This window comes from Pseudophryne corroboree, chromosome 3, assembly GCF_028390025.1.
Source record: "Pseudophryne corroboree isolate aPseCor3 chromosome 3, aPseCor3.hap2, whole genome shotgun sequence".
NCBI lineage: Eukaryota > Metazoa > Chordata > Amphibia > Anura > Myobatrachidae > Pseudophryne > Pseudophryne corroboree.
The window spans coordinates 275,659,901-275,682,490 of record NC_086446.1 but is presented as its reverse complement, the minus strand read 5'-3'; the positions used below and the strand labels follow the sequence as shown (position 1 = coordinate 275,682,490).

General features: G+C 48.4%; 1 protein-coding gene across 1 annotated transcript in view; it reads left to right on the top strand.

Moving 5' to 3' along the window:
* The window catches only part of NSFL1C (NSFL1 cofactor), a 53,899-nt gene that overhangs the window by 7,425 nt on the left and 23,884 nt on the right, over window positions 1-22,590 (top strand). Inside the window, exons 4-5 of the mRNA XM_063959137.1 lie at window positions 15,527-15,692; window positions 17,348-17,440. Coding sequence (XP_063815207.1) covers window positions 15,527-15,692; window positions 17,348-17,440 — 259 coding nt within the window. The remainder of the gene's footprint in view (window positions 1-15,526; window positions 15,693-17,347; window positions 17,441-22,590) is intronic.

The following is a 22,590-nucleotide window of genomic DNA, read 5'->3' as shown; positions in this document are numbered from 1 at the left end:
GAGGGGGGTGGGAAGGGTTAGGGTTGGGCTGCGGGGTTGGGAACTTAGGGTTAGCCATTCCTGGGGAGGGTTAGGTTCAGGCTGCCGGAACAGGTGGTTAGGGTTATGCACCACCGGGGATGGGGGGGAGGGAATAGAGGCAAGCTACGAAAAATGCTCATCTACTAGCTGTCGGGATCCCGGTAATATCCCCTGATAGCAAGAAGTAATTAAATCTCCATTGGTGAGATTGATTTGTGGAGTTATGTTGCACATAAGAGACAGGGGCATGGTCTTGACCGTGCAATGGGGTATATATTGGGGTTGGTAACAATTTGAAGTAATCCTTTAACTACCAGAAGAAAAAAATGTCAATAAATGTATTGTGGGCATGAGGCAAAATATTTAATCCATGGGGTTTCTTGCACTCCAGGAGTCATTTAGATTGGAGTGGGAGGTCACTGGAAAAAAAAAATCACAAGTGATCATGGCCAGTGCACTGTGATGGGAATGAGGACCTGTTATTCCTAAGGTCAGGATCTAAGTTAGTAAACAAATATGCGGCAGGATGTACTGGCGTCAGAGTTTACTGGAGGTGCACGATGCCGAGCGAACTGGGACATTTTTTTTAAAGCGGCAATCATTTACAAGGTATGGTTTTGCCTTGTAAATGATTGCCGCTTTAACAAAATATCCCAATAAACTCAGACTCCATAACATCTTGGCGATTATCTTCAAGGCTCTCTGAATCGAACTGGTGGGAGTTAAAGGTTGGTGTGTACAGACTTAAACTTCTTCATTATTGGTAACCTTTTTATGAAAGGTGGAGGTTTTTTGTCTGCAAGTAATAGCATCACCATTCATACGCGCACGGAGGCTGGGGGGGTTTCGAGTACCTGGAAACCCCCCCTGCGCTCCGATCTATCAGTGCAGATGACAGACGGAGAGGCTTCAGTCCGGGCGGCAAGACAGGCTGTGTTTGTGTAGAGCGCAGCCGCTTTTAACTTACGTGGAGGCTGGGCTGACTAAACGTAGGGGGAGCTGCAGAGTCACTTCCTCACTCGGCCAGCTCCTCTCAGGCAGTTCCTATGGGCCTTTTAGACAGCTGGCTGGGTGAGGAAGTAGGAGGTGACTCTGCAGCAGCTTCATGGCTCGCATGTTGGAGGGGAGCTGGCTGATCGGGTGAGTGCTGACAGTATTCCTACCCCATGTCTGTGTGTCTTTCTCTCTCTCTCTTTCTCTCTCTCTCTGTGTCTGACTCTCCATGTGTCCATTTCTCTGAGTCACTTCAAATATAAGTCTCTCTCCATGTCATCTCCCTCTCTCTGCATGTCTGTCTTTCCATGTTTCTGCCTGTCTGTCTCTGTCTCTCTCTCTCTCTCTCTCTCTCTCCGTGTGTGTGTGTGTGTGTCTGTCTCTCTCCCTGTGTTTCTCTTACCCTCTCTTTCTCTCCCTGTGTCTCTCTCACCCTGTCCATCTGTCTTTCTCCCTGTCTCTCCATCTCTCACCCTGTCTTTGTCTCTCTCTCCATCTCCCCCTTTGTCTCTCACCGTGTCTATCCGTCTCTCTCCATCTCTCTCCCTGTGTCTCGCTCACCCTGTCTGTCTGTCTCCATTTTTCTCCCTGTGTTTCTCACCCTGTCTCTCTCTCCCTGTGTCTGTCTGTCTCTCTCTCTCTCTCTCTCTCTCTCTCTCTCTCTCTCTCTCTCTCTCTCTCTCTCAGTCCCTTCTCATGTCTCTCTCTCCCTCCCCACGTCACTCTTTATTTGCATGTCTCTGTCTCACTGTCTCTCCTTCCATATGTCTTCTCTCCCTGTGTCTGTCTCTCACCATGTCTCCTCCTCCCTCCCCGTGTCTTTGTGTCTCATGTCTGTGTATCTCGCTCTCTCTTCCTGTATCTGTCCCTCCCCGTGTCTGTCTGTGTGTGTCTCTCTCTCTCTCTCTCTCCACATTTCATTCTCTCCACGTCTCTCTCTCTCTCTCCACATCTCTCTCCCTAGCTATGTCACACTCTCTCTCCATAACACTCTGTCTCCGCATATCTGTCTGTCCCTCTGCATGTCTGAATCTCTGTCCCTGTCTCTCTGCGCATGTCTGTGTCTCAGCCTCTCTGCATGTCTGCCGCTCCCTCTGTCTCTCTCTATCCTTTCCCATGTCTGTCTCTCCCTATTTCTGTCCCTATGTCTGTCCCTCCCTCCCCATGTCTCCTCCTTTGAATTTGTGTGTACAGAATATCTCTTACAAACACTTGAATTGGGTTGGAGGTTTCCATATATGCCTCTCTCTCTCTCTCTCTCTCTCTCTCTCTCTCTCTCTCTCTCTCTCTCTCTCTCTCTCTCTCTCTCTCTCTCTCTCTCTCTCTCTCTCTCATATCTGGAGCCCCCCCTAAAAATCCTGCGTTTGCCCCTGCTATTGTGAAGTGGGTTGCCTGGCGCCCTCTGTTTTCCTAGTGGACTTTTAATGTGAAATGCATCTTTGTTGGGACTGCTTTAGAGGATTCATAGTGTATTGTTTAATAGCTGTGTATATTCCAAAATATAGGATGAGATGTAAACCAAATGTTTAAAAACAAAGTACTTATATAGGGTGATAATTCTGAGAAAGCTGTGCCTTGTGTGGGGAGGTAAGGTAAAGAAAGTGGAGTACTAGAAACTCATTGCTGCAACACTAGACACCTTTCCTCGCAGGTGGTGTTCTAGTCACAGGCATGGCAGTGTTATATAGTCAGGAAACCTACCGCTTGATGCGTTTCAAAATGTTCCTCAGAAGTACATGTGATGTAGTCTACACAAACTACCTTTTATCGGTCCATCCCACCAATTGCATGGGTCCTTTTACTTAAGTCCACAATGGAAAAACAATTTGTTTCACAATCCTGGTAGTGTGTATTGTTTGCATCCTACCAGATTTTATAAGCTAGTCCATTGTGTTTAATACAGCGTGATTATATAATCAAAATATAAAGAAAATTCCAAAAGATTTGTAGAATCCATTCTTTAAAAACCCTTTCTGTCTTGCACATTAGAAATATCCCACAAAAAAGACTATGGCTTGGATGTAATGAAGTCCAAGTTTGGCGGCCATGCAAGATGCCGGCCGAACTTGGACCTTTTTTTAAAGGGACAATCATGTACATGGCCATCCCCTTTAAAAAAAAAAAAAACCTCAAAGTTTTGCTGGCATCCCGCACGGCTGCAGAACTAAGGCTTCATAACATCCCGCCCGATATAAAGATTAAGAGGTTCCACTTATCTCTTCCTGAAATTACCTAATATATATGCTTTTCTGTATTAATAAATGTCAGATGTTCTCTAAGACTGTTTCTTATAAAAAAAAATTCTCCAATCCTTTATGATCTTTTCTATCTCTCGATGATGGAACCAGTTTTGAGTAAAGATAAATAAATAAAAAAAATTCCACTCGGATTTTTCAGCATTTGTCTTTCTCTTTAACCTTTAGAAGTTCTTCCCTTTTGAGATCTTTAATTTGAACCAAAGTCTTATTGTTTCCTTAGAACATAACTTTTCTATATAATTTTTTTCGTCTACTTGGTTTACTAGTATAGATGGATCAGAACTAATTATTTTTAGCCTTTTAAACCGACCTGGGGGATTCCCTCCAACCAGTTCTAATGATGCTCGCTTTGTTCTATTAATATACAGTATGCATTAGAATCTGTGGACTTCCAATGATTCTTAATTTACGTTTTTCCGTCCCTGATATATTCAAATCTAATAAAACAAGTTGACTAATATTAAAAACTAATTTTATATTAAAATTACTTTAATTCAGATATGTGTAAAAAAAAAAAAAAAAAAGTATCTTTCAGCCTCTGGGGACATGTGTGGGGCTTGAAGAATTGCACCCCCATTTGCTACTGCATTCTTCCTCCTAGCTGTCATATTTGTATGGCTTAAATACTTGTGTGATTGGTGAATACTGTAGCACTTCCTTACAGCATAACAGGTGGCTGAGCCTCTGCTGTTTGGTTATTTCCCATCCACACAGATCTTCTCAGCAAGTGTAGTCACTGTGAGGAGCTCTGTTAAGATTTGAATCCATACATAAGTTAGGGCATTGTGGGGACATACTGGGGTGATTTTAAAATGTATTTCTCTATCGTCCTAGTGGATGCTGGGGTTCCTGAAAGGACCATGGGGAATAGCGGCTCCGCAGGAGACAGGGCACAAAAAGTAAAGCTTTTCCAGATCAGGTGGTGTGCACTGGCTCCTCCCCCTATGACCCTCCTCCAGACTCCAGTTAGATTTTTGTGCCCGGCCGAGAAGGGTGCAATTCTAGGTGGCTCTCATAAAGAGCTGCTTAGAGAAAGTTTAGCTTAGGTTTTTTATTTTACAGTGATTCCTGCTGGCAACAGGATCACTGCAACGAGGGACAGAGGGGAGAAGAAGTGAACTCACCTGCGTGCAGGATGGATTGGCTTCTTGGCTACTGGACATCAGCTCCAGAGGGACGATCACAGGTACAGCCTGGATGGTCACCGGAGCCGCGCCGCCGGCCCCCTTGCAGATGCTGAAGTAAGAAGAGGTCCAGAATCGGCGGCTGAAGACTCCTGCAGTCTTCTAAAGGTAGCGCACAGCACTGCAGCTGTGCGCCATTTTCCTCTCAGCACACTTCACACGCAGTCACTGAGGGTGCAGGGCGCTGGGGGGGGGCGCCCTGGGAGGCAAATGTAAACCTATATAAAGGCTAAAAATACCTCACATATAGCCCCCAGAGGCTATATGGAGATATTTAACCCCTGCCTGTATTCACAAAATAGCGGGAGACGAGCCCGCCGAAAAAGGGGCGGGGCCTATCTCCTCAGCACACGGCGCCATTTCCTCTCACAGCTCCGCTGGTCAGGACGGCTCCCAGGTCTCTCCCCTGCACTGCACTACAGAAACAGGGTAAAACAGAGAGGGGGGGCAAATTTAATGGCAATATCTTGATATATATAAAGCAGCTATAAGGGAGCACTTATTATAAGGCTATCCCTGTCATATATAGCGCTTTTTGGTGTGTGCTGGCAGACTCTCCCTCTGTCTCCCCAAAGGGCTAGTGGGTCCTGTCTTCGTTTAGAGCATTCCCTGTGTGTCTGCTGTGTGTCGGTACGTGTGTGTCGACATGTATGAGGACGATATTGGTGTGGAGGCGGAGCAATTGCCAAATATGGGGATGTCACCTCCTAGGGGGTCGACACCAGAATGGATGCCTTTATTTATGGAATTACGGGATAGTGTCAACACGCTAAAGCAGTCGTTTGACGACATGAGGCGGCCGGACAATCAATTAGTGCCTGTCCAGGCGCCTCAAACACCGTCAGGGGCTGTAAAACGCCCTTTGCCTCAGTCGGTCGACACAGACCCAGACACAGGCACTGATTCCAGTGGTGACTAATCAACCGTATTTTCCAGTAGGGCCACACGTTATATGATTTTGGCAATGAAGGAGGCGTTACATTTAGCTGATACTACAGGTACCACTAAACAGGGTATTATGTGGGGTGTGAAAAAACTACCTATAGTTTTTCCTGAATCAGAAGAATTAAATGACGTGTGTGATGAAGCGTGGGTTGCCCCTGATAAAAAGCTGATAATTTCAAAGAAATTATTGGCATTATACCCTTTCCCGCCAGAGGTTAGGGAGCGCTGGGAAACACCTCCTAGGGTGGACAAGGCGCTAACACGCTTATCAAAACAAGTGGCGTTACCTTCTCCTGAGACGGCCGCACTTAAAGATCCATCAGATAGGAGGATGGAAAATATCCAAAAAAGTATATACACACATGCAGGTGTTATACTACGACCAGCTATAGCGACTGCCTGGATGTGCAGTGCTGGGGTAGTTTGGTCAGAGTCCCTGATTGAAAATATTGATACCCTGGACAGGGACAATATTTTACTGTCGTTAGAACAAATAAAGGATGCATTTCTTTATATGCGTGATGCACAGAGGGATATCTGCACACTGGCATCACGGGTAAGTGCTATGTCCATTTCGGCCAGAAGAGCTTTATGGACGCGACAGTGGACAGGCGATGCGGATTCAAAACGGCATATGGAAGTTTTGCCGTATAAAGGGGAGGAGTTATTTGGAGTCGGTCTATCAGATTTGGTGGCCACGGCTACAGCCGGGAAATCCACCTTTCTACCTCAAGTCACTCCCCAACAGAAAAAGGCACCGACTTTTCAACCGCAGCCCTTTCGTTCCTTTAAAAATAAGAGAGCAAAGGGCTATTCATATCTGCCACGAGGCAGAGGTCGAGGGAAGAAACAGCAACAGGCAGCTCCTTCCCAGGAACAGAAGCCCTCCCCGGCTTCTACAAAAGCCTCAGCATGACGCTGGGGCTTCTCAAGCGGACTCGGGGACGGTGGGAGGTCGTCTCAAAAATTACAGCGCGCAGTGGGCTCACTCGCAGGTAGATCCCTGGATCCTGCAGATAATATCTCAGGGGTACAGGTTGGAATTAGAGACAGATCCACCTCGCCGTTTCCTGAAGTCTGCTTTACCAACGTCCCCTTCCGAAAGGGAGACGGTTTTGGAAGCCATTCACAAGCTGTACTCTCAGCAGGTGATAGTCAAGGTACCTCTTCTACAACAAGGGAAGGGGTATTATTCCACTCTATTTGTGGTACCGAAGCCGGATGGCTCGGTAAGGCCTATTCTAAATCTGAAGTCCTTGAACCTGTACATAAAGAAGTTCAAGTTCAAGATGGAGTCACTCAGAGCAGTGATAGCGAACCTGGAAGAAGGGGACTTTATGGTATCCTTGGACATCAAGGATGCGTATCTCCACGTTCCAATTTACCCCTCACACCAGGGGTACCTCAGGTTCGTTGTACAAAACTGTCACTATCAGTTTCAGACGCTGCCCTTTGGTTTGTCCACGGCACCTCGGGTCTTTACAAAGGTAATGGCCGAGATGATGATTCTTCTTCGAAGAAAAGGCGTATTAATTATCCCATACTTGGACGATCTCCTAATAAGGGCAAGGTCCAGAGAACAGCTAGAGATGGGATTAGCAATATCTCAAGAGGTGCTAAAGCAGCACGGATGGATTCTGAATATTCCAAAATCCAAATTAATGCCGACAACTCGTCTGCTGTTCCTAGGGATGATTCTGGACACGGTTCAGAAAAAGGTTTTTCTTCCCGAGGAAAAAGCCAAAGAGTTATCCGACCTGGTCAGGAATCTCCTAAAACCAGGAAAGGTGTCTGTACATCAATGCACGCATCTTCAGATGCACCTGCGGATAACCCTGTCTCCAAGGACAAGGGTATCTCTTCTGTGGTGGTTGCAGAGGGCTCATCTATTGGAGGGCCGCAGATTCGGCATACAGGATTGGATCCTGGTGACCACGGACGCCAGCCTGAGAGGCTGGGGAGCAGTCACACAAGGAAGAAACTTCCAGGGAGTGTGGTCGAGCCTGGAAAAGTCTCTTCACATAAACATTCTGGAACTAAGAGCAATCTAAAATGCTCTAAGCCAGGCGGAACCTCTGCTTCAAGGAAGACCGGTGTTGATCCAGTCGGACAACATCACGGCAGTCGCCCATGTAAACAGACAGGGCGGCACAAGAAGCAGGAGTGCAATGGCAGAAGCTGCCAGGATCCTTCGCTGGGCGGAGAATCACGTGATAGCACTGTCAGCAGTGTTCATCCCGGGAGTGGACAACTGGGAAGCAGACTTCCTCAGCAGACACGATCTTCACCCGGGAGAGTGGGGACTTCATCCAGAAGTTTTCCACATGCTAATAAACCGTTGGGAAAGACCAATGGTGGACATGATGGCGTCTCGCCTCAACAAAAAACTGGACAGGTATTGCACCAGGTCAAGAGATCCGCAGGCAATAGCTGTGGACGCGCTGGTAACACCTTGGGTGTACCAGTCGGTGTATGTGTTTCCTCCTCTGCCTCTCATACCAAAGGTATTGAGAATCATACGGCAAAGCGGAGTAAGAACGATACTAGTGGCTCCGGATTGGCCAAGAAGGTCTTGGTACCCGGAACTTCAAGAGATGGTCACGGACGATCCGTGGCCTCTACCTCTAAGACAGGACCTGCTTCAGCAGGGACCGTGTCTATTCCAAGACTTACCGCGGCTGCGTTTGACGGCATGGCGGTTGAACGCCAGATCCTAAAAGGAAAAGGCATTCCAGAAGAAGTCATTCCTACCTTGATTAAGGCAAGAAAGGAAGTCACCGCGAAGCATTATCACCGCATTTGGCGAAAATATGTTGCGTGGTGCGAGGATCGGAGTGCTCCGACGGAGGAATTTCAACTGGGTCGTTTCCTACATTTCCTGCAATCAGGATTGTCTATGGGTCTCAAATTGGGATCTATTAAGGTTCAAATTTCGGCCCTGTCAATATTCTTCCAAAAAGAATTGGCCTCAGTTCCTGAGGTCCAGACTTTTGTCAAAGGAGTACTGCATATACAGCCTCCTGTGGTGCCTCCGGTGGCACCGTGGGATCTAAATGTAGTTTTAGATTTCCTCAAATCCCATTGGTTTGAACCACTAAAAAATGTGGATTTGAAATATCTCACATGGAAAGTGACTGTTACTGGCCCTGGCGTCCGCCAGGAGAGTATCTGAACTGGCGGCTTTATCTTATAAAAGCCCTTATTTAATTTTCCATTCGGATAGGGCAGAGCTGCGGACGCGTCCGCATTTTCTCCCTAAGGTGGTATCAGCGTTTCACCTGAACCAGCCTATTGTAGTGCCTGCGGCTACAAGCGACTTGGAGGACTCCAAGTTGTTGGACGTTGTCAGAGCTTTAAATATATACATTTCAAGGACGGCTGGAGTCAGAAAATCTGACTCGCTGTTTATACTGTATGCACCCAACAAGTTGGGTGCGCCTGCTTCTAAGCAGTCGATTGCTCGTTGGATTTGTAACACAATTCAACTTGCACATTCTGTGGCAGGCCTGCCACAGCCTAAATCTGTTAAGGCCCATTCCACAAGGAAGGTGGGCTCATCTTGGGCGGCTGCCCGAGGGGTCTCGGCATTACAACTCTGCCGAGCAGCTACGTGGTCAGGGGAGAACACGTTTGTAAAATTCTACAAATTTGATACCCTGGCAAAGGAGGACCTGGAGTTCTCTCATTCGGTGCTGCAGAGTCATCCGCACTCTCCCGCCCGTTTGGGAGCTTTGGTATAATCCCCATGGTCCTTTCAGGAACCCCAGCATCCACTAGGACGATAGAGAAAATAAGAATTTACTTACCGATAATTCTATTTCTCGGAGTCCGTAGTGGATGCTGGGCGCCCATCCCAAGTGCGGATTATCTGCAATACTTGTACATAGTTATTGTTAACTAATTCGGGTTATTGTTTAGGGAGCCATCTTTCAGAGGCTCTTCTGTTATCATACTGTTAACTGGGTTTAGATCACAAGTTGTACGGTGTGATTGGTGTGGCTGGTATGAGTCTTACCCGGGATTCAAAATCCTCCCTTATTGTGTACGCTCGTCCGGGCACAGTACCTAACTGGAGTCTGGAGGAGGGTCATAGGGGGAGGAGCCAGTGCACACCACCTGATCTGGAAAAGCTTTACTTTTTGTGCCCTGTCTCCTGCGGAGCCGCTATTCCCCATGGTCCTTTCAGGAACCCCAGCATCCACTACGGACTCCGAGAAATAGAATTATCGGTAAGTAAATTCTTATTTTCAGTAGATTTTCAAAATTGAGCTAAAGGCAAGTCCCAAGCATTCTAGATAGTGGATCCCTTTACATGTTACCTAAAATCTATATATTTCTCTGACGTCCTAGTGGATGCTGGGGACTCCGTAATGACCATGGGGAATAGACGGGCTCCGCAGGAGACTGGGCACTCTAAAAGAAAGATTAGGTACTATCTGGTGTGTACTGGCTCCTCCCTCTATGCCCCTCCTCCAGACCTCCGTTAGAATCTGTGCCCGGCCAGAGCTGGATGCACCTAGTGGGCTCTCCTGAGCCTGCTAGTAAAGAAAGTAATGTTAGGTTTTTTTATTTTCAGTGAGATCTGCTGGCAACAGACTCACTGCTACGTGGGACCGAGGGGAGAGAAGCAAACGTACCTGTTCACAGCTAGGTTGCGCTTCTTAGGCTACTGGACACCATTAGCTCCAGAGGGTTCGAACACAGGCAAAGGTCCTCGGTCGTCCGTTCCCGGAGCCGCGCCGCCGTCCCCCTCGCAGAGCCAGAAGATCAGAAGTTGGTGATGAAATCGGCGGCTGAAGACTCCTGTCTTCATTAAGGTAGCGCACAGCACCGCAGCTGTGCGCCATTGCTCCCACTGCACACCACACACTCCGGTCACTGTAGGGTGCAGGGCGCTGGGGGGGGGGGGGGGGGGCGCCCTGGGCAGCAATAAGAATACCTTTGGCATAAAAAACACACATAATACAGTCTGTGACTGTATATGTGTAAAACCCCCGCCATTTTTTAGTCGGAAACAGCGGGACAGAAGCCCGCCGCTGAGAGGGCGGGGCCTTCTTCCTCATCACACCAGCGCCATTTCTCTTCACAGCTCCGCTGGAAGGACGCTCCCCAGGCTCTCCCCTGCAGTCTCCTGGCACTAAGAGGGTAAAAAGAGAGGGGGGGCACATAAATTTAGGCAAAAGGTGTATTGATACAGCTATTGGGAAAAATTCACTTCTGGTAGTGTGTATCCCTGTGTATATAGCGCTGTGGTGTGTGCTGGCATACTCTTTCTCTGTCTCCCCATAGACCTTGTGGGGTCCTGTCCTCAGTCAGAGCATTCCCTGTGTGTGTGCTGTGTGTCGGTACGGCTGTGTCGACATGTTTGATGAGGGTTACGTGGAGGCGGAGCAAGTGCAGATAAAGGTGGTGTCGCCCCCGTCGGTGCCGACACCTGATTGGATGGATATGTGGAAGGTCTTAAATGACAATGTAAACTCATTACATAAGAGATTTGATTATGTTGCTGCCGGGGGACAGCCGGGCTCTCAACCCGGGCCTGCCCAGGCGCCTCAGAGGCCGTCAGCGTTTTGAAAAACGCCCACTATCTCAGTTGGTTGACACAGATATCGACACGGAGTCCGACTCCAGCGTCGACGAGGATGAGGCACTATTACAGCCCAAAATGACTAAGGCCATCTGATACATGATTATTGCAATGAAAAATGTATTACACATTTCAGAGGCTGACCCTGTCCCTGACAAGAGGGTAAATATGTTTGGGGAGAAAAAGCAGCCAGTGACTTTTCCCCCGTCACATGAATTAAATGAGTTATGTGAAGAAGCGTGGTCTTCCCCTGATAAGAAAGTGGTGATTCCCAAGAGAATACTAATGGCGTAAACTTTCCCGCCAACGGATAGGTTACGCTGGGAATCCTCCCCTAGGGTTGACAAGGCCCTGACGCGCTTATCTAAAAGAGTGGCCCTGCCGTCTCAGGATACGGCCGCCCTAAAGGAACCTGCGGATAGGAAGCAGGAAGGTATCTTGAAGTCTGTGTATACACACTCTGGTACTCTACTGAGACCGCCTATTGCTTCAGCTTGGATGTGCAGTGCTGTTGCAGCATGGACAGATACTCTGTCAGAGGGGTTGGATACCCTGGACAGGGATACCGTATTGCTAACACTTAGCCATATTAAAGACGTCGTCTTATATATGCGGGATGCCCAGGGGGACATTTGCCTGCTGGGCTCTCGAATAAATGCAATGTCCATTTCTGCCAGGAGGGTCTTATGGACTCGGCAATGGACAGGGGATGCCGACTCTAAAAAACAAATGGAGGTTTTGCCTTATAAGGGTGAGGAATTGTTTGGGGACGGTCTCTCGGACCTCGTATCCACAGCGACAGCTGGAAAGTCGACTTTCTTGCCACAGGTTTCCTCAGAGCCTAAGAAAGCACCGTATTACCAAATGCAGTCCTTTCGTTCTCAAAAAAGCAAGCGAGTCAGAGGTGCATCCTTTCTTGCCAGAGGCAGGGGTAGAGGAAAGAAGCTGCACCATGCAGCCAGTTCTCAGGAACAAAAGTCCTCCCCTGCTTCCACTAAGTCCACCGCATGACGCTGGGGCTCCACAGGCGGAGCCAGGAGCGGTGGGGGCGCGTCTCCGAAATTTCTGCAACCAGTGGGTTCGCTCACAAGTGGATCCTTGGGCTATACAAATTGTATCTCAGGGATACAAGCTGGAATTCGAAGTGACGCCCCCTCACCGTTACCTAAAATCCGCCTTGCCAGCTTCTCCCACGGGGAGGGAGATAGTCCTGACGGCTATTCACAAGCTGTACCTCCAGCAAGTGATAATAATGGTACCCCCCCTTCAGCAGGGAAGGGGTTACTATTCCACACTGTTTGTGGTACCGAAACCGGACGGTTCGGTAAGACCCATTCTAAATTTAAAATCCTTGAACATTTACATGAAAAAGTTCAAGTTCAAAATGGAATCGCTCAGAGCGGTCATTGCCAGCCTGGAAGAGGGGGATTTTATGGTATCTCTGGACATCAAGGATGCGTACTTGCATGTCCCCATTTATCCGCCTCACCAGGAGTACCTCAGGTTTGTGGTACAGGACTGTCATTACCAATTCCAGACGTTGCCGTTTGGTCTATCCACGGCACCGAGAGTCTTTACCAAGGTAATGGCGGAGATGATGGTACTTCTCCGGAAGCAAGGAGTTAGTTATCCCGTACTTGGACGATCTCCTCATAAAGGCGAGGTCCAGAGAGCAGTTGTTGGTCAGCGTAGCGCACTCTCAGGAAGTGTTGCTACGGCACGGCTGGATTCTGAATATTCCAAAGTCGCAGCTGATTCCTACGACGCGTCTGCCCTTCCTGAGCATGATTCTGGACACAGAACAGAAGAAGGTATTTCTCCCGGAGGAGAAGGCTCAGGAGTTAGTGACCATGGTCAGGGATCTCCTGAAACCAAAGCAGGTGTCGGTGCATCACTGCACGCGAGTCCTGGGAAAGATGGTAGCGTCATACGAAGCCATTCCTTTCGGCAGGTTCCATGCCAGGATCTTTCAGTGGGATCTGTTGGACAAGTGGTCCGGATCGCATCTTCAGATGCATCGGCTGATCGCCCTGTCCCCGAGAGCCAGGGTGTCTCTTCTGTGGTGGCTGCAGAGTGCTCATCTTCTCGAGGGCCGCAGGTTCGGCATACAGGACTGGGTCCTGGTGACCACGGATGCAAGCCTCCGCGGATGGGGGGCAGTCACTCAGGGAAGAAACTTCCAGGGGCTGTGGTCAAGTCAGAAGACTCGTCTGCACATAAACATACTGGAATTAAGGGCCATATACAACGCCCTGAGTCAAGCGGAGCCCCTGCTTCGAGACCAACCAGTGCTGATTCAGTCAGACAACATCACGGCAGTCGCCCATGTAAACCGACAGGGCGGCACAAGAAGCAGGGTGGCGATGGCGGAAGCCACAAGGATTCTTCGTTGGGCGGAGAATCACGTACAAGCACTGTCAGCAGTGTTCATTCCGGGAGTGGACAACTGGGAAGCAGACTTCCTCAGCAGGCACGACCTTCACCCGGGAGAGTGGGGACTTCATCAAGAAGACTTCGAGCAGATTGCAAATCGGTAGGAACGGCCACAGGTGGACATGATGGCGTCCCGCCTAAACAAAAAGCTAAAAAAATATTGCGCCAGGTCAAGGGACCCTCAGGCGATAGCTGTGGACGCACTGGTAACTCCGTGGGTGTTCCAGTCGGTATATGTGTTTCCTCCTCTTCCTCTCATACACAAAGTACTGAGAATAGTAAGAAAAAGAGGAGTGAGAGCGTTACTCATTGTTCCGGATTGGCCAAGAAGGACTTTGTGACCATCTCTTGAAGTTCTGGGTACCGAGGACCCATGGCCTCTGCCTCTCAGACAGGACCTGTTGCAGCAGGGGCCCTGTCTGTTCCAAGACTTACCGCTGCTGCGTTTGACGGCATGGCGGTTGAACGCCGGATCCTAGCGGAAAAGGGTATACCGGATGAAGTAATTCCTACGCTGATAAGAGCTAGGAAGGATGTGACGGCAAAGCATTATTACCGCATATGGCGGAAATATGTTGCTTGGTGTGAGGCCTGGAAGGCCCCTACAGAGGACTTCCAGTTGGGTCGTTTTCTGCATTTCCTACAGTCAGGTGTGACTATGGGCCTCAAATTAGGGTCCATAAAGGTTCAGATCTCGGCCCTATCCATTTTCTTTCAAAAAGAACTGGCTTCACTGCCTGAGGTTCAGACGTTTGTAAAGGGAGTGCTGCATATTCAGCCGCCTTTTGTGCCACCAGTGGCACCTTGGGATCTTAACGTTGTGTTGGATTTCCTGAAATCCCACTGGTTTGAGCCACTTAAGACCGTGGAGCTAAAATATCTCACGTGGAAAGTGGTCATGCTATTGGCCTTAGCTTCGGCTAGGCGTGTGTCAGGATTGCCGGCTTTGTCATGTAAAAGCCCCTATCTGATCCTCCCATATGGACAGGGCAGAATTGAGGACTCGTCCCCAATTTCTCCCTAAGGTGGTATCATCGTTTCATTTGAACCAACCTATTGTGGTGCCTGCGGCTACTAGGGACTTGGAGGATTCCAAGTTGCTGGACGTAGTCCGGGCTTTGAAAATGTTTGTTTCCAGAACGGCGGGAGTCAAAGTCTGACTCGCTGTTTATTCTGTATGCAGCCAACAAGGTTGGCGCTCCTGCTTCGAAGCAGACTATTGCTCGCTGGATCTGTAGCACGATTCAGCTGGCTCACTCTGAGGCTGGATTGCCGCATCCAAAATCAGTAAAAGCCCATTCCACAAGGAAGGTGGGCTCTTCTTGGGCGGCTGCCCGAGGGGTCTCGGCTTTACAGCTTTGCCGAGCTGCTACTTGGTCGGGTTCAAACACATTTGCTAAGTTCTACAAGTTTGATACCCTGGCTGAGGAGGACCTTGAGTTTGCTCATTCGGTGCTGCAGAGTCGTCCGCACTCTCCCGCTCGTTTGGGAGCTTTGGTAAAATCCCCATGGTCCTTACGGAGTCCCCAGCATCCACTAGGACGTCAGAGAAAATAAGAATTTACTCACCGGTAATTCTATTTCTCGTAGTCTGTAGTGGATGCTGGGTGCCCGTCCCAAGTGCGGACTTCTTCTGCAATACGTGTATATAGTTATTGCTTACTAAAGGGTTATTATGAGCCATTCGTTGATTGAGGCTCAGTTGTTGTTCATACTGTTAACTGGGTATGGTTATCACAAGTTATACGGTGTGATTGGTGTGGCTGGTATGAGTCTTACCCTGGATTCCAAATCCTTTCCTTGTAGTGTCAGCTCTTCCGGGCACAGTTTCCCTAACTGAGATCTGGAGGAGGGGCAGAGAGGGAGGAGCCAGTGCACACCAGATAGTACCTAATCTTTCTTTTAGAGTGCCCAGTCTCCTGCGGAGCCCGTCTATTCCCCATGGTCCTTACGGAGTCCCCAGCATCCACTATGGACTACGAGAAATAGAATTACCGGTGAGTAAATTCTTATTTTTTCATCTGTTTCTGATTGGTCCTGTCATTAATCAGGAAGTGTGTGTTGTGGATTTACAACAATCATTTCCGTGATTTTGGTTCCATCAGGTTTTATGCTGGGGGGTCGGAGAGGAGCGGGCAGCAGATTGTTGGCCCTCCGAGAAAAAGGAGCCCTAATGAGCTGGTGGAAGAGCTCTTCAAAGGAGCCAAGGAACATGGAGCTGTTGCCGTGGAAAAAGCTGCCAAGAGCCCAGGAGAAAGCAGCAAAGCATCGGTGAGAGGAGGAACGTTCAGAAGTGGAAGAGAAAACTGAGGACAGGGCGTTATGAAAGGAAACATTTTTTTTGGGTGGGAGTGGTTATATGAATAGAAATGATGCAAAGTTAATAGCATATTGTGCCCCAGTTAACCCCTTCATGACCTTTGTTTTATGTCTGTCGCCAGACTGTTCATCAACCAAATAACTTTTTTTCTTTTTTTTTTTTGTTAAACTCCTTCTAAGTATAGATCAACATTGATCTTATGCACCTGTACTAAACCTTAAACAGTAACTTTCCATAAATACTGTGATATCTGCTACATTCAGTTCATATTATCCAGCACATTAGATTTGTGTGGCAGAGGATGCATGAAGGTTGCTATTCACTGAATATTGATTTTAAATGTATGAATGTTACTATGCACTGAATATTGTTTTTACAGTGTCATCGCACACAAGAGGCCTATCTAGTCACTACAATCTAGTACCTCAGCAGTATAAATGTTTGTGCTGTAGTTCATCTTCTACAATATGGCAGCAAGAGTCCTAGAATAAATACTGGGTCCTGCAGGACATGCTTTGGCCAATCGGATAGTGGTCCCAGTGTAGGTTGGGTTGTGCATTCAGCCAGTGGCTGAGGGTAAGGACCTGCCGGTGCTTCATATGACCACTTCTTCTGCACACAACAGTGAGGAGGGGTGAAGGCAGATTGTATCTGGGCTGCAAAATTATATCTTTGAGGCTGAATGATGGGTGTGTGTGATGAACATGTATGATGGGGGAAGTCTGAGGAAGAAGTTATGTGACTGCCTGTTTGTAAGCTCAGACCACATACCTGAACATGTCTCTGGAGTGTGACTCCTTTTTCCATCTTGCAGCAGATCATTTATTGTGGGCTTCCTACCAAATCTGACTCGGATATCTACCCATATTCTCTTGCAGTTTTTCTTATTATGCTGCCAACGACGCACTAAATGTTTAGATCAGTGTACTACAGCTAAGGGTTTGGGTTCTCATTGGCTTTCGTTATTTATAAACAGTAGATGTAAGGCACAAACGGGGCACAGAGTGGGGACTAATGGCACAAAAGGGGCACATGGAGAGGTGTGATAGGACACAAGAAAAGTGAGGTACAGATGTGTCCCTTTACATCTTTGCAGCATATACTGTAGCAGCTGCAGCCACTGGCTCCCCGTTCACTGTCTATGGATAGCAGATGTGTGCATATATGTGCTTCTGCTATGCTACAATCTATGTGAGCAGCACAGTATAAGGATAGATCTGTAGGACCCACTTTTTTGTTATGATGGATCCCCTGGAATCCATAGTTATTAACTTTGTGTGATTGCTGAAGACAAGTCAGGTCTCCTGGCTTTGTCGGGCAGTACATCGCTAACTTCTTCATTGCAAATTGATACGTTGTGTGCTGTACAAGGCCACCGCTCCACTTCGTGTAGGGGACAGACTACAGATGTAGCCACGCTCACCTAGCGTGTCTACATTGCAAACGGGCACTGATGGCACAGCTAGGCAATCCAGCGCCTGGCCGCGCCGAGGCAACGCACATAGATGCTTCCGTTCATGCGAATGCGCATCCTGTGAACACCGGGGCGTGGATGTAGCCACAATGTACGTGGCTACATCTGTATTTTAACTTATGTCTTCTGCAGCCTTTTGCAGGTGGGGGATATCGGTTGGGGGCTGCCCAAGAGGAAGAATCTGCGTATGTGTCTGGAGCTCGCAGACAGCACCAAGGCCAGGATGTGAGTAACCAATGAATTTCAGTTAATACACTTGTTTGTTTTTTCACAACAAATAGAAATAGGTATTCAAATGTTCACTGTTATTAAACCCGCAATCAGCAATACGCCACCAATAATATAGAAGAATGGACTCGTGTGCGCACACACTCGCACTGGGACAAGCGTATATTTCTGAGATGTTGGGTTTTGTGCTGTTTTATCACTCTGGTTGTCGCAATAGATATTTATTCAAACCTATACTATTCATGAAACCTTTTTTTCTTTTTCATCCACTAGGGGGCACAGGATTCATTACACTGGGTGTAGGTTGGATACGGAGGCGTCCGGGCACCCATGGGTTACATTTTATTACCCAGCAACCCTCGGGCCTCCCGTTCCCCTATGCCCTGCCAGGGCCCGCCAGCTTTTTTAATTAGTGCTGGCAGGAGCACCATGAAGAGGAGCTAAGCAGATCCAGGGTTATTTAAGGGCAGCGGTACGGGCGTCCACTGGAAGCCTGGACCGTGCTCCATCACGCGGCGGCAGCACCGGTGAGTGTACTGGTGACTTCCGTCACCAGGAGGCATACACAGCTGCCGCAGTCCGGAGCTGGGAGGTAAGAGAACGGCTCCCCTGGTTAGACTGGGGGGCCGCAGCAGCGACCATCCACCCCAGCATAGCAGACAGCGGGGTGTGGGGGCAGTGAAGCATCAGGTCACCTGTGCTCTCCACTAGCCCACCAGGGACAGCGCGGAAGACTCAGGCAAGTCCCTGGAGGTTAGGCACCCAAGGGAAGGGGGTAGTAGTGGTCTGCTGCCCCATCCCTGAGCTGTCTTGAAACAAGGGTTAACTGCCAGACTCTGTAGAATTGCTCCTCCCTCTCTTTACCCTTTTGTTACTTAGATTTGTGCTATGTTTTCTAAAAATAAGGCTAGCAAAGGGACTCCTGTTCCAGTGCCCCGCATGTGCAGGATTTGTGTCAATATCCTTTCTCCACAGGACCCGGATAATGATGGTATGTGTGTCCCATGTTTTTCTGCTCCTTCTAGAAATCAACAAGAAAACACAAGCGCTTCAGGAGCCGGCTTGGGCTTCTGCCCTGACACAGGTAATTTCTCTTACATCCTAGAGGATACTGGGGATCCATTTAGTACCATCGGGTATAGATGGGTCCGTTAGGAGCCATGGGCACTTAAAGAATTTGATAGTATGGGCTGGCTCCTTCCTCTGTGCCCCTCCTACCAGACTCCGTTTAGAAAATGTGCCCGGAGGAGGCGGTCACGCTTATGGAAGCTCCTGAAGAGTTTTCTGCATTTATTTTTCTGTTTGTTATTTTCAGACAGGACTGGATGGCACCAGCCTGCCTGCTTCATGGGACTTAGGGGGAACGGCCCAACCTCTTGAAGGGTTAATGGTCCCATTCCCCACTGACAGGACACTATTTGCAAGCCCCACCACGGCGAGCGTACATTCCTGCAGCACGCCGCCACCCCTAACAGAGCCAGAAGAGTGGTGAGTACTAAGCCGCCGTCCCGGTTAGCGGGTCGCCGGCCATTATGACGGCATGAGGAGTACAGAGATGCACGGCTTCTAACCGGGGCGGATTGTGTCTCCAGACACAACTGCGTCTCAGTACACTGTACACAGTACCCACACTGGCAAACAAAGCCTTAAAATGGATCTCTCTCCATTTTAAGCACAAATTACCTCCGCCAGTATAAAAAAAGTGGGAAGACCGTGCTCCATTGAGGGGGCGGGGCTTCACTATGAGCAGATCCAGCAGCTCACCAGCGCCATTTTCCCCTCTGCAGTGGACACAGACGCTGACTGACAGGGACACGCAGCTCCTCCGGTGTGACTCCAGATTACCTCAGTGGTATCAGGGGGTCATAGCAGGGGGGTAGCGATTATTAGTGTACGAAGTACCCAGTCTGGGTACTTCGTCTGCGACCCGGATAAGCTTGGCATTAGCAATTAAGGGCGCGGTGTGCTGGCTCCAAAATATCTGTCTCCTTGGAAGGGCTCTTTGTAGGTTAATTGTGCTTTTAACCTTTTCCTGTGTGTGTGCGGTCACATTTACAATACGTCAGGCAAAGAGTGTGTTTCATTTACAGCAGAGTGTTCCTCTTCCCCAGGATGCTCACTGCTATGTGCTCAGTGTAGTGCACCTTCCCAGGCTAGCGGGGCTGAACCAGCATGGCTGAATTCCATTAAAGGAATGATTTCCAGTATCTCTAATAAATTGTCCCGTGATGAGAAAGAGACGCAATATTTAAGACAGTCTGTGGATGAGATTATGCAAAGAGACTCTGTCGCCAAACAAGCGTCTCAGTCCCCTGCCATTTGTCCAAGAAAATGAACTCTGGCCCATATCCTGCAGTCTGATGCTGAGGGATCAGACATGGAGGAGGGGGGAGGTGGATTCAGAAGGGGGGACGCTGCTGTCACAGGGGATAGAGGCTCTTATGGAAGCTATGAGAGACGTTCTGCAAATTCCTGATAAGGTGACAGAGGAGTGTGAGGAATCTTATTTTAATGTAAAAAAGAAATCCTCAGTCACTTTTTCTGTATCAAAGGAATTGAATACCCTGTTTGAAGAACCGTGGGTTAATCCTGATAAGAAATTTCACATCCCTAAAAGGTTACTCTCATCTTTTCCTCCTGAGGATAGGAAAAAATGGGAAAGTCCACCGATAGTGGATGCATCTATCCACTATCGGTTGTCACGGAAGATTGTGTTACCTGTCCCTGGTTCAGCCTCCCTGAAAGACACGGCTGATCGTAAGATTGAGACTACACTCAAATCCTTGTACACAGCTGCTGGGCTGGCTCAGAGACCCACTATTGCATGTGCGTGGATTACTAAAGCCATTGCTAAATGGTCGGGTAACCTCATTGAAGGGTTGGATTCCTTATCTAGGGGGGAGATTGTGTTACTCCTGCAACATATACAGGACTCTGCGAATTTTATGTTGGAAGGCATAAAAGTAGGTTTGCTTAATGCACGCACCACTGCTATGGCAGTGTCAGCACGCAGGGGCTTATGGTTTTGCCAGCGGATGCGGACTCAAGGAAAGGCGTGGAAGGCCTACCCTTCACAGGAGAGGCTTTATTTGGAGAGAACTAGACAAATGGATCTCCAAAGTTACTGCGGGTAAGTCCACATATCTTCCTTCTGCAGCTCCCCCAACCAGTAAGACCTACTCAGGACCTACTCTACAGTCCTTTCGGACTGCCAAGTTTAAGGGCAAAGCCAGAGGATCTTCTACAGCCAACACAGGCGCTAGAGGCAAACCAGCAACTGCCGGTTCTCCAGGAACAGAGCTCCAGCTTCCTCAAAGCCTTCTGCATGACGGTGGACCACGATGCCTGGAAGACTTGTAGGTGGGAGTCCGACTAAAGAAATTAAGTCACATCTGGACAGCATCATGCCAGGATCCCTAGGTCATAGATCTTATTGCCCAGGGCTACAGACTGGAGTTTCAGGAGCACCCACCTCACATAGTCTTCAAATCAGGCTTGCCGGTTTCACAAGAGGCAAGTATAACCTTACAGGATGCCATTCAAAAACTGGTACAGACTCAGGTCATTGTTCTAGTTCCACCTCATCTCCAAAACAAGAGATATTATTACAACTTGTTTGTGGTACCGAAACCGGACTGTTCGGTAAGGCCGATTTTGAATCTGAAATCGCTGTACCCGTACTTACGAGTGTTCAAATTCAAGATGGAGTCTCTGAGAGCGGTGGGGGTCTGGAGGAGGGGGAATTCCTAGTGTCTCTGGATTTCAAGGATGCGTACCCTCACATTCCGATCTGGCCACCTCATCAGGCTTATATACGCTTTGCACTACAGGACTGTCACCACCAGTTCCCGGCCCTGCCCTTTGGTCTCTCCACGGCACCGAGGGTGTTCACCAAGGTGATGGCAAAAATTATGTTTTTCCTTCGCAAGCAGGGAGTGAACATTATTCCGTACCTGAATGATCTTCTGATAAAGGCACAGTCTAGGGAGAGGTTGTTGAACAGCATTGGCCTCACAACCAAACTACTCCTGGATCACGGGTGGATTCTAAATCTTCCAAAATCTCACTTAGAACCAACTTGGAGGCTCCCATTTCTGGGAATGATACTGGACACACAGTAGCAGATAGTTTTTCTTTCGTTAGAAAAGGCATTGGTAATCCAGTCGATGGTTCGTGTTGTCCTGAAGCGAACCCGGATATCGGTGCATCTATGCATTCGCCTTTTGGGGAAAATGGTGGATCTTCAATATGGAAGGTTTCATGCAAGACCCTTCCAGCTCGAAGATGTGGTCCGGCTCACATCTTCACATGCACCAGAGGATCCGTCTCTCGCCAAAGGCCAGGATCTCCCTTCTGTGGTGGCTACAGACTTCTCACCTACTTGAGGACCGACTGTTTGGGATTCAGAATTGGATTCTGCTAACCACAGACGCAAGCCTCGGATATTGGGGAGCAGTCACCCAGGGGGTGCAGTTTTAAGGAAGATGGTCAAGTCAGGAAGTTGTCCTTCCAATCAACATTCTGGAGCCCGGGGTCGAGCCATTCAGGTCCAGTCGGACAATGTGATGTACATAAACCGGCAGGGCGGAACGAAGAGCAGAGCTGCAATGTCAGAGGTGTCAAGAATTCTCCTCTGGGCAGAAAAAAACGCTGCGGCGTTGTCGGCGGTCTTCATTCCGGGAGTAGACAACTGGGAAGCAGACTTCCTCAGCAGACACGACCTACACTCGGGGGAGTGGGGCCTTCACCAGGAGGTACAATAGAAAAAAAGAAGACGTATAGTGCGCTGATAAGCTGCCTAAGGATTGTTCAGTGATAGAAAGGTGTCACCACACACCCAGAAATAGACCAGTAAAGAAAAATGATCACCGAGCTGTCTTCAGGCGCTGACAGATTTCACATATGATTACTTCTGGAGAACAGGTTTATCATACATTTGTTACCTCTAACATAAAACATTAAAATATACAATAGTGTAATACTTTTTACACTCCACAACTCTCATGAGAATTTATAGGTAGAATCCGTACCATAAAGTATTGTCTGCCGTTAGGTCAGACAACATTCGCATAGACAGGAGAGGACTTGATCCTTAGTACAGTCCAAAATCTTTCTCCACACACCTCCTCGTTTGTCCAATATCATAA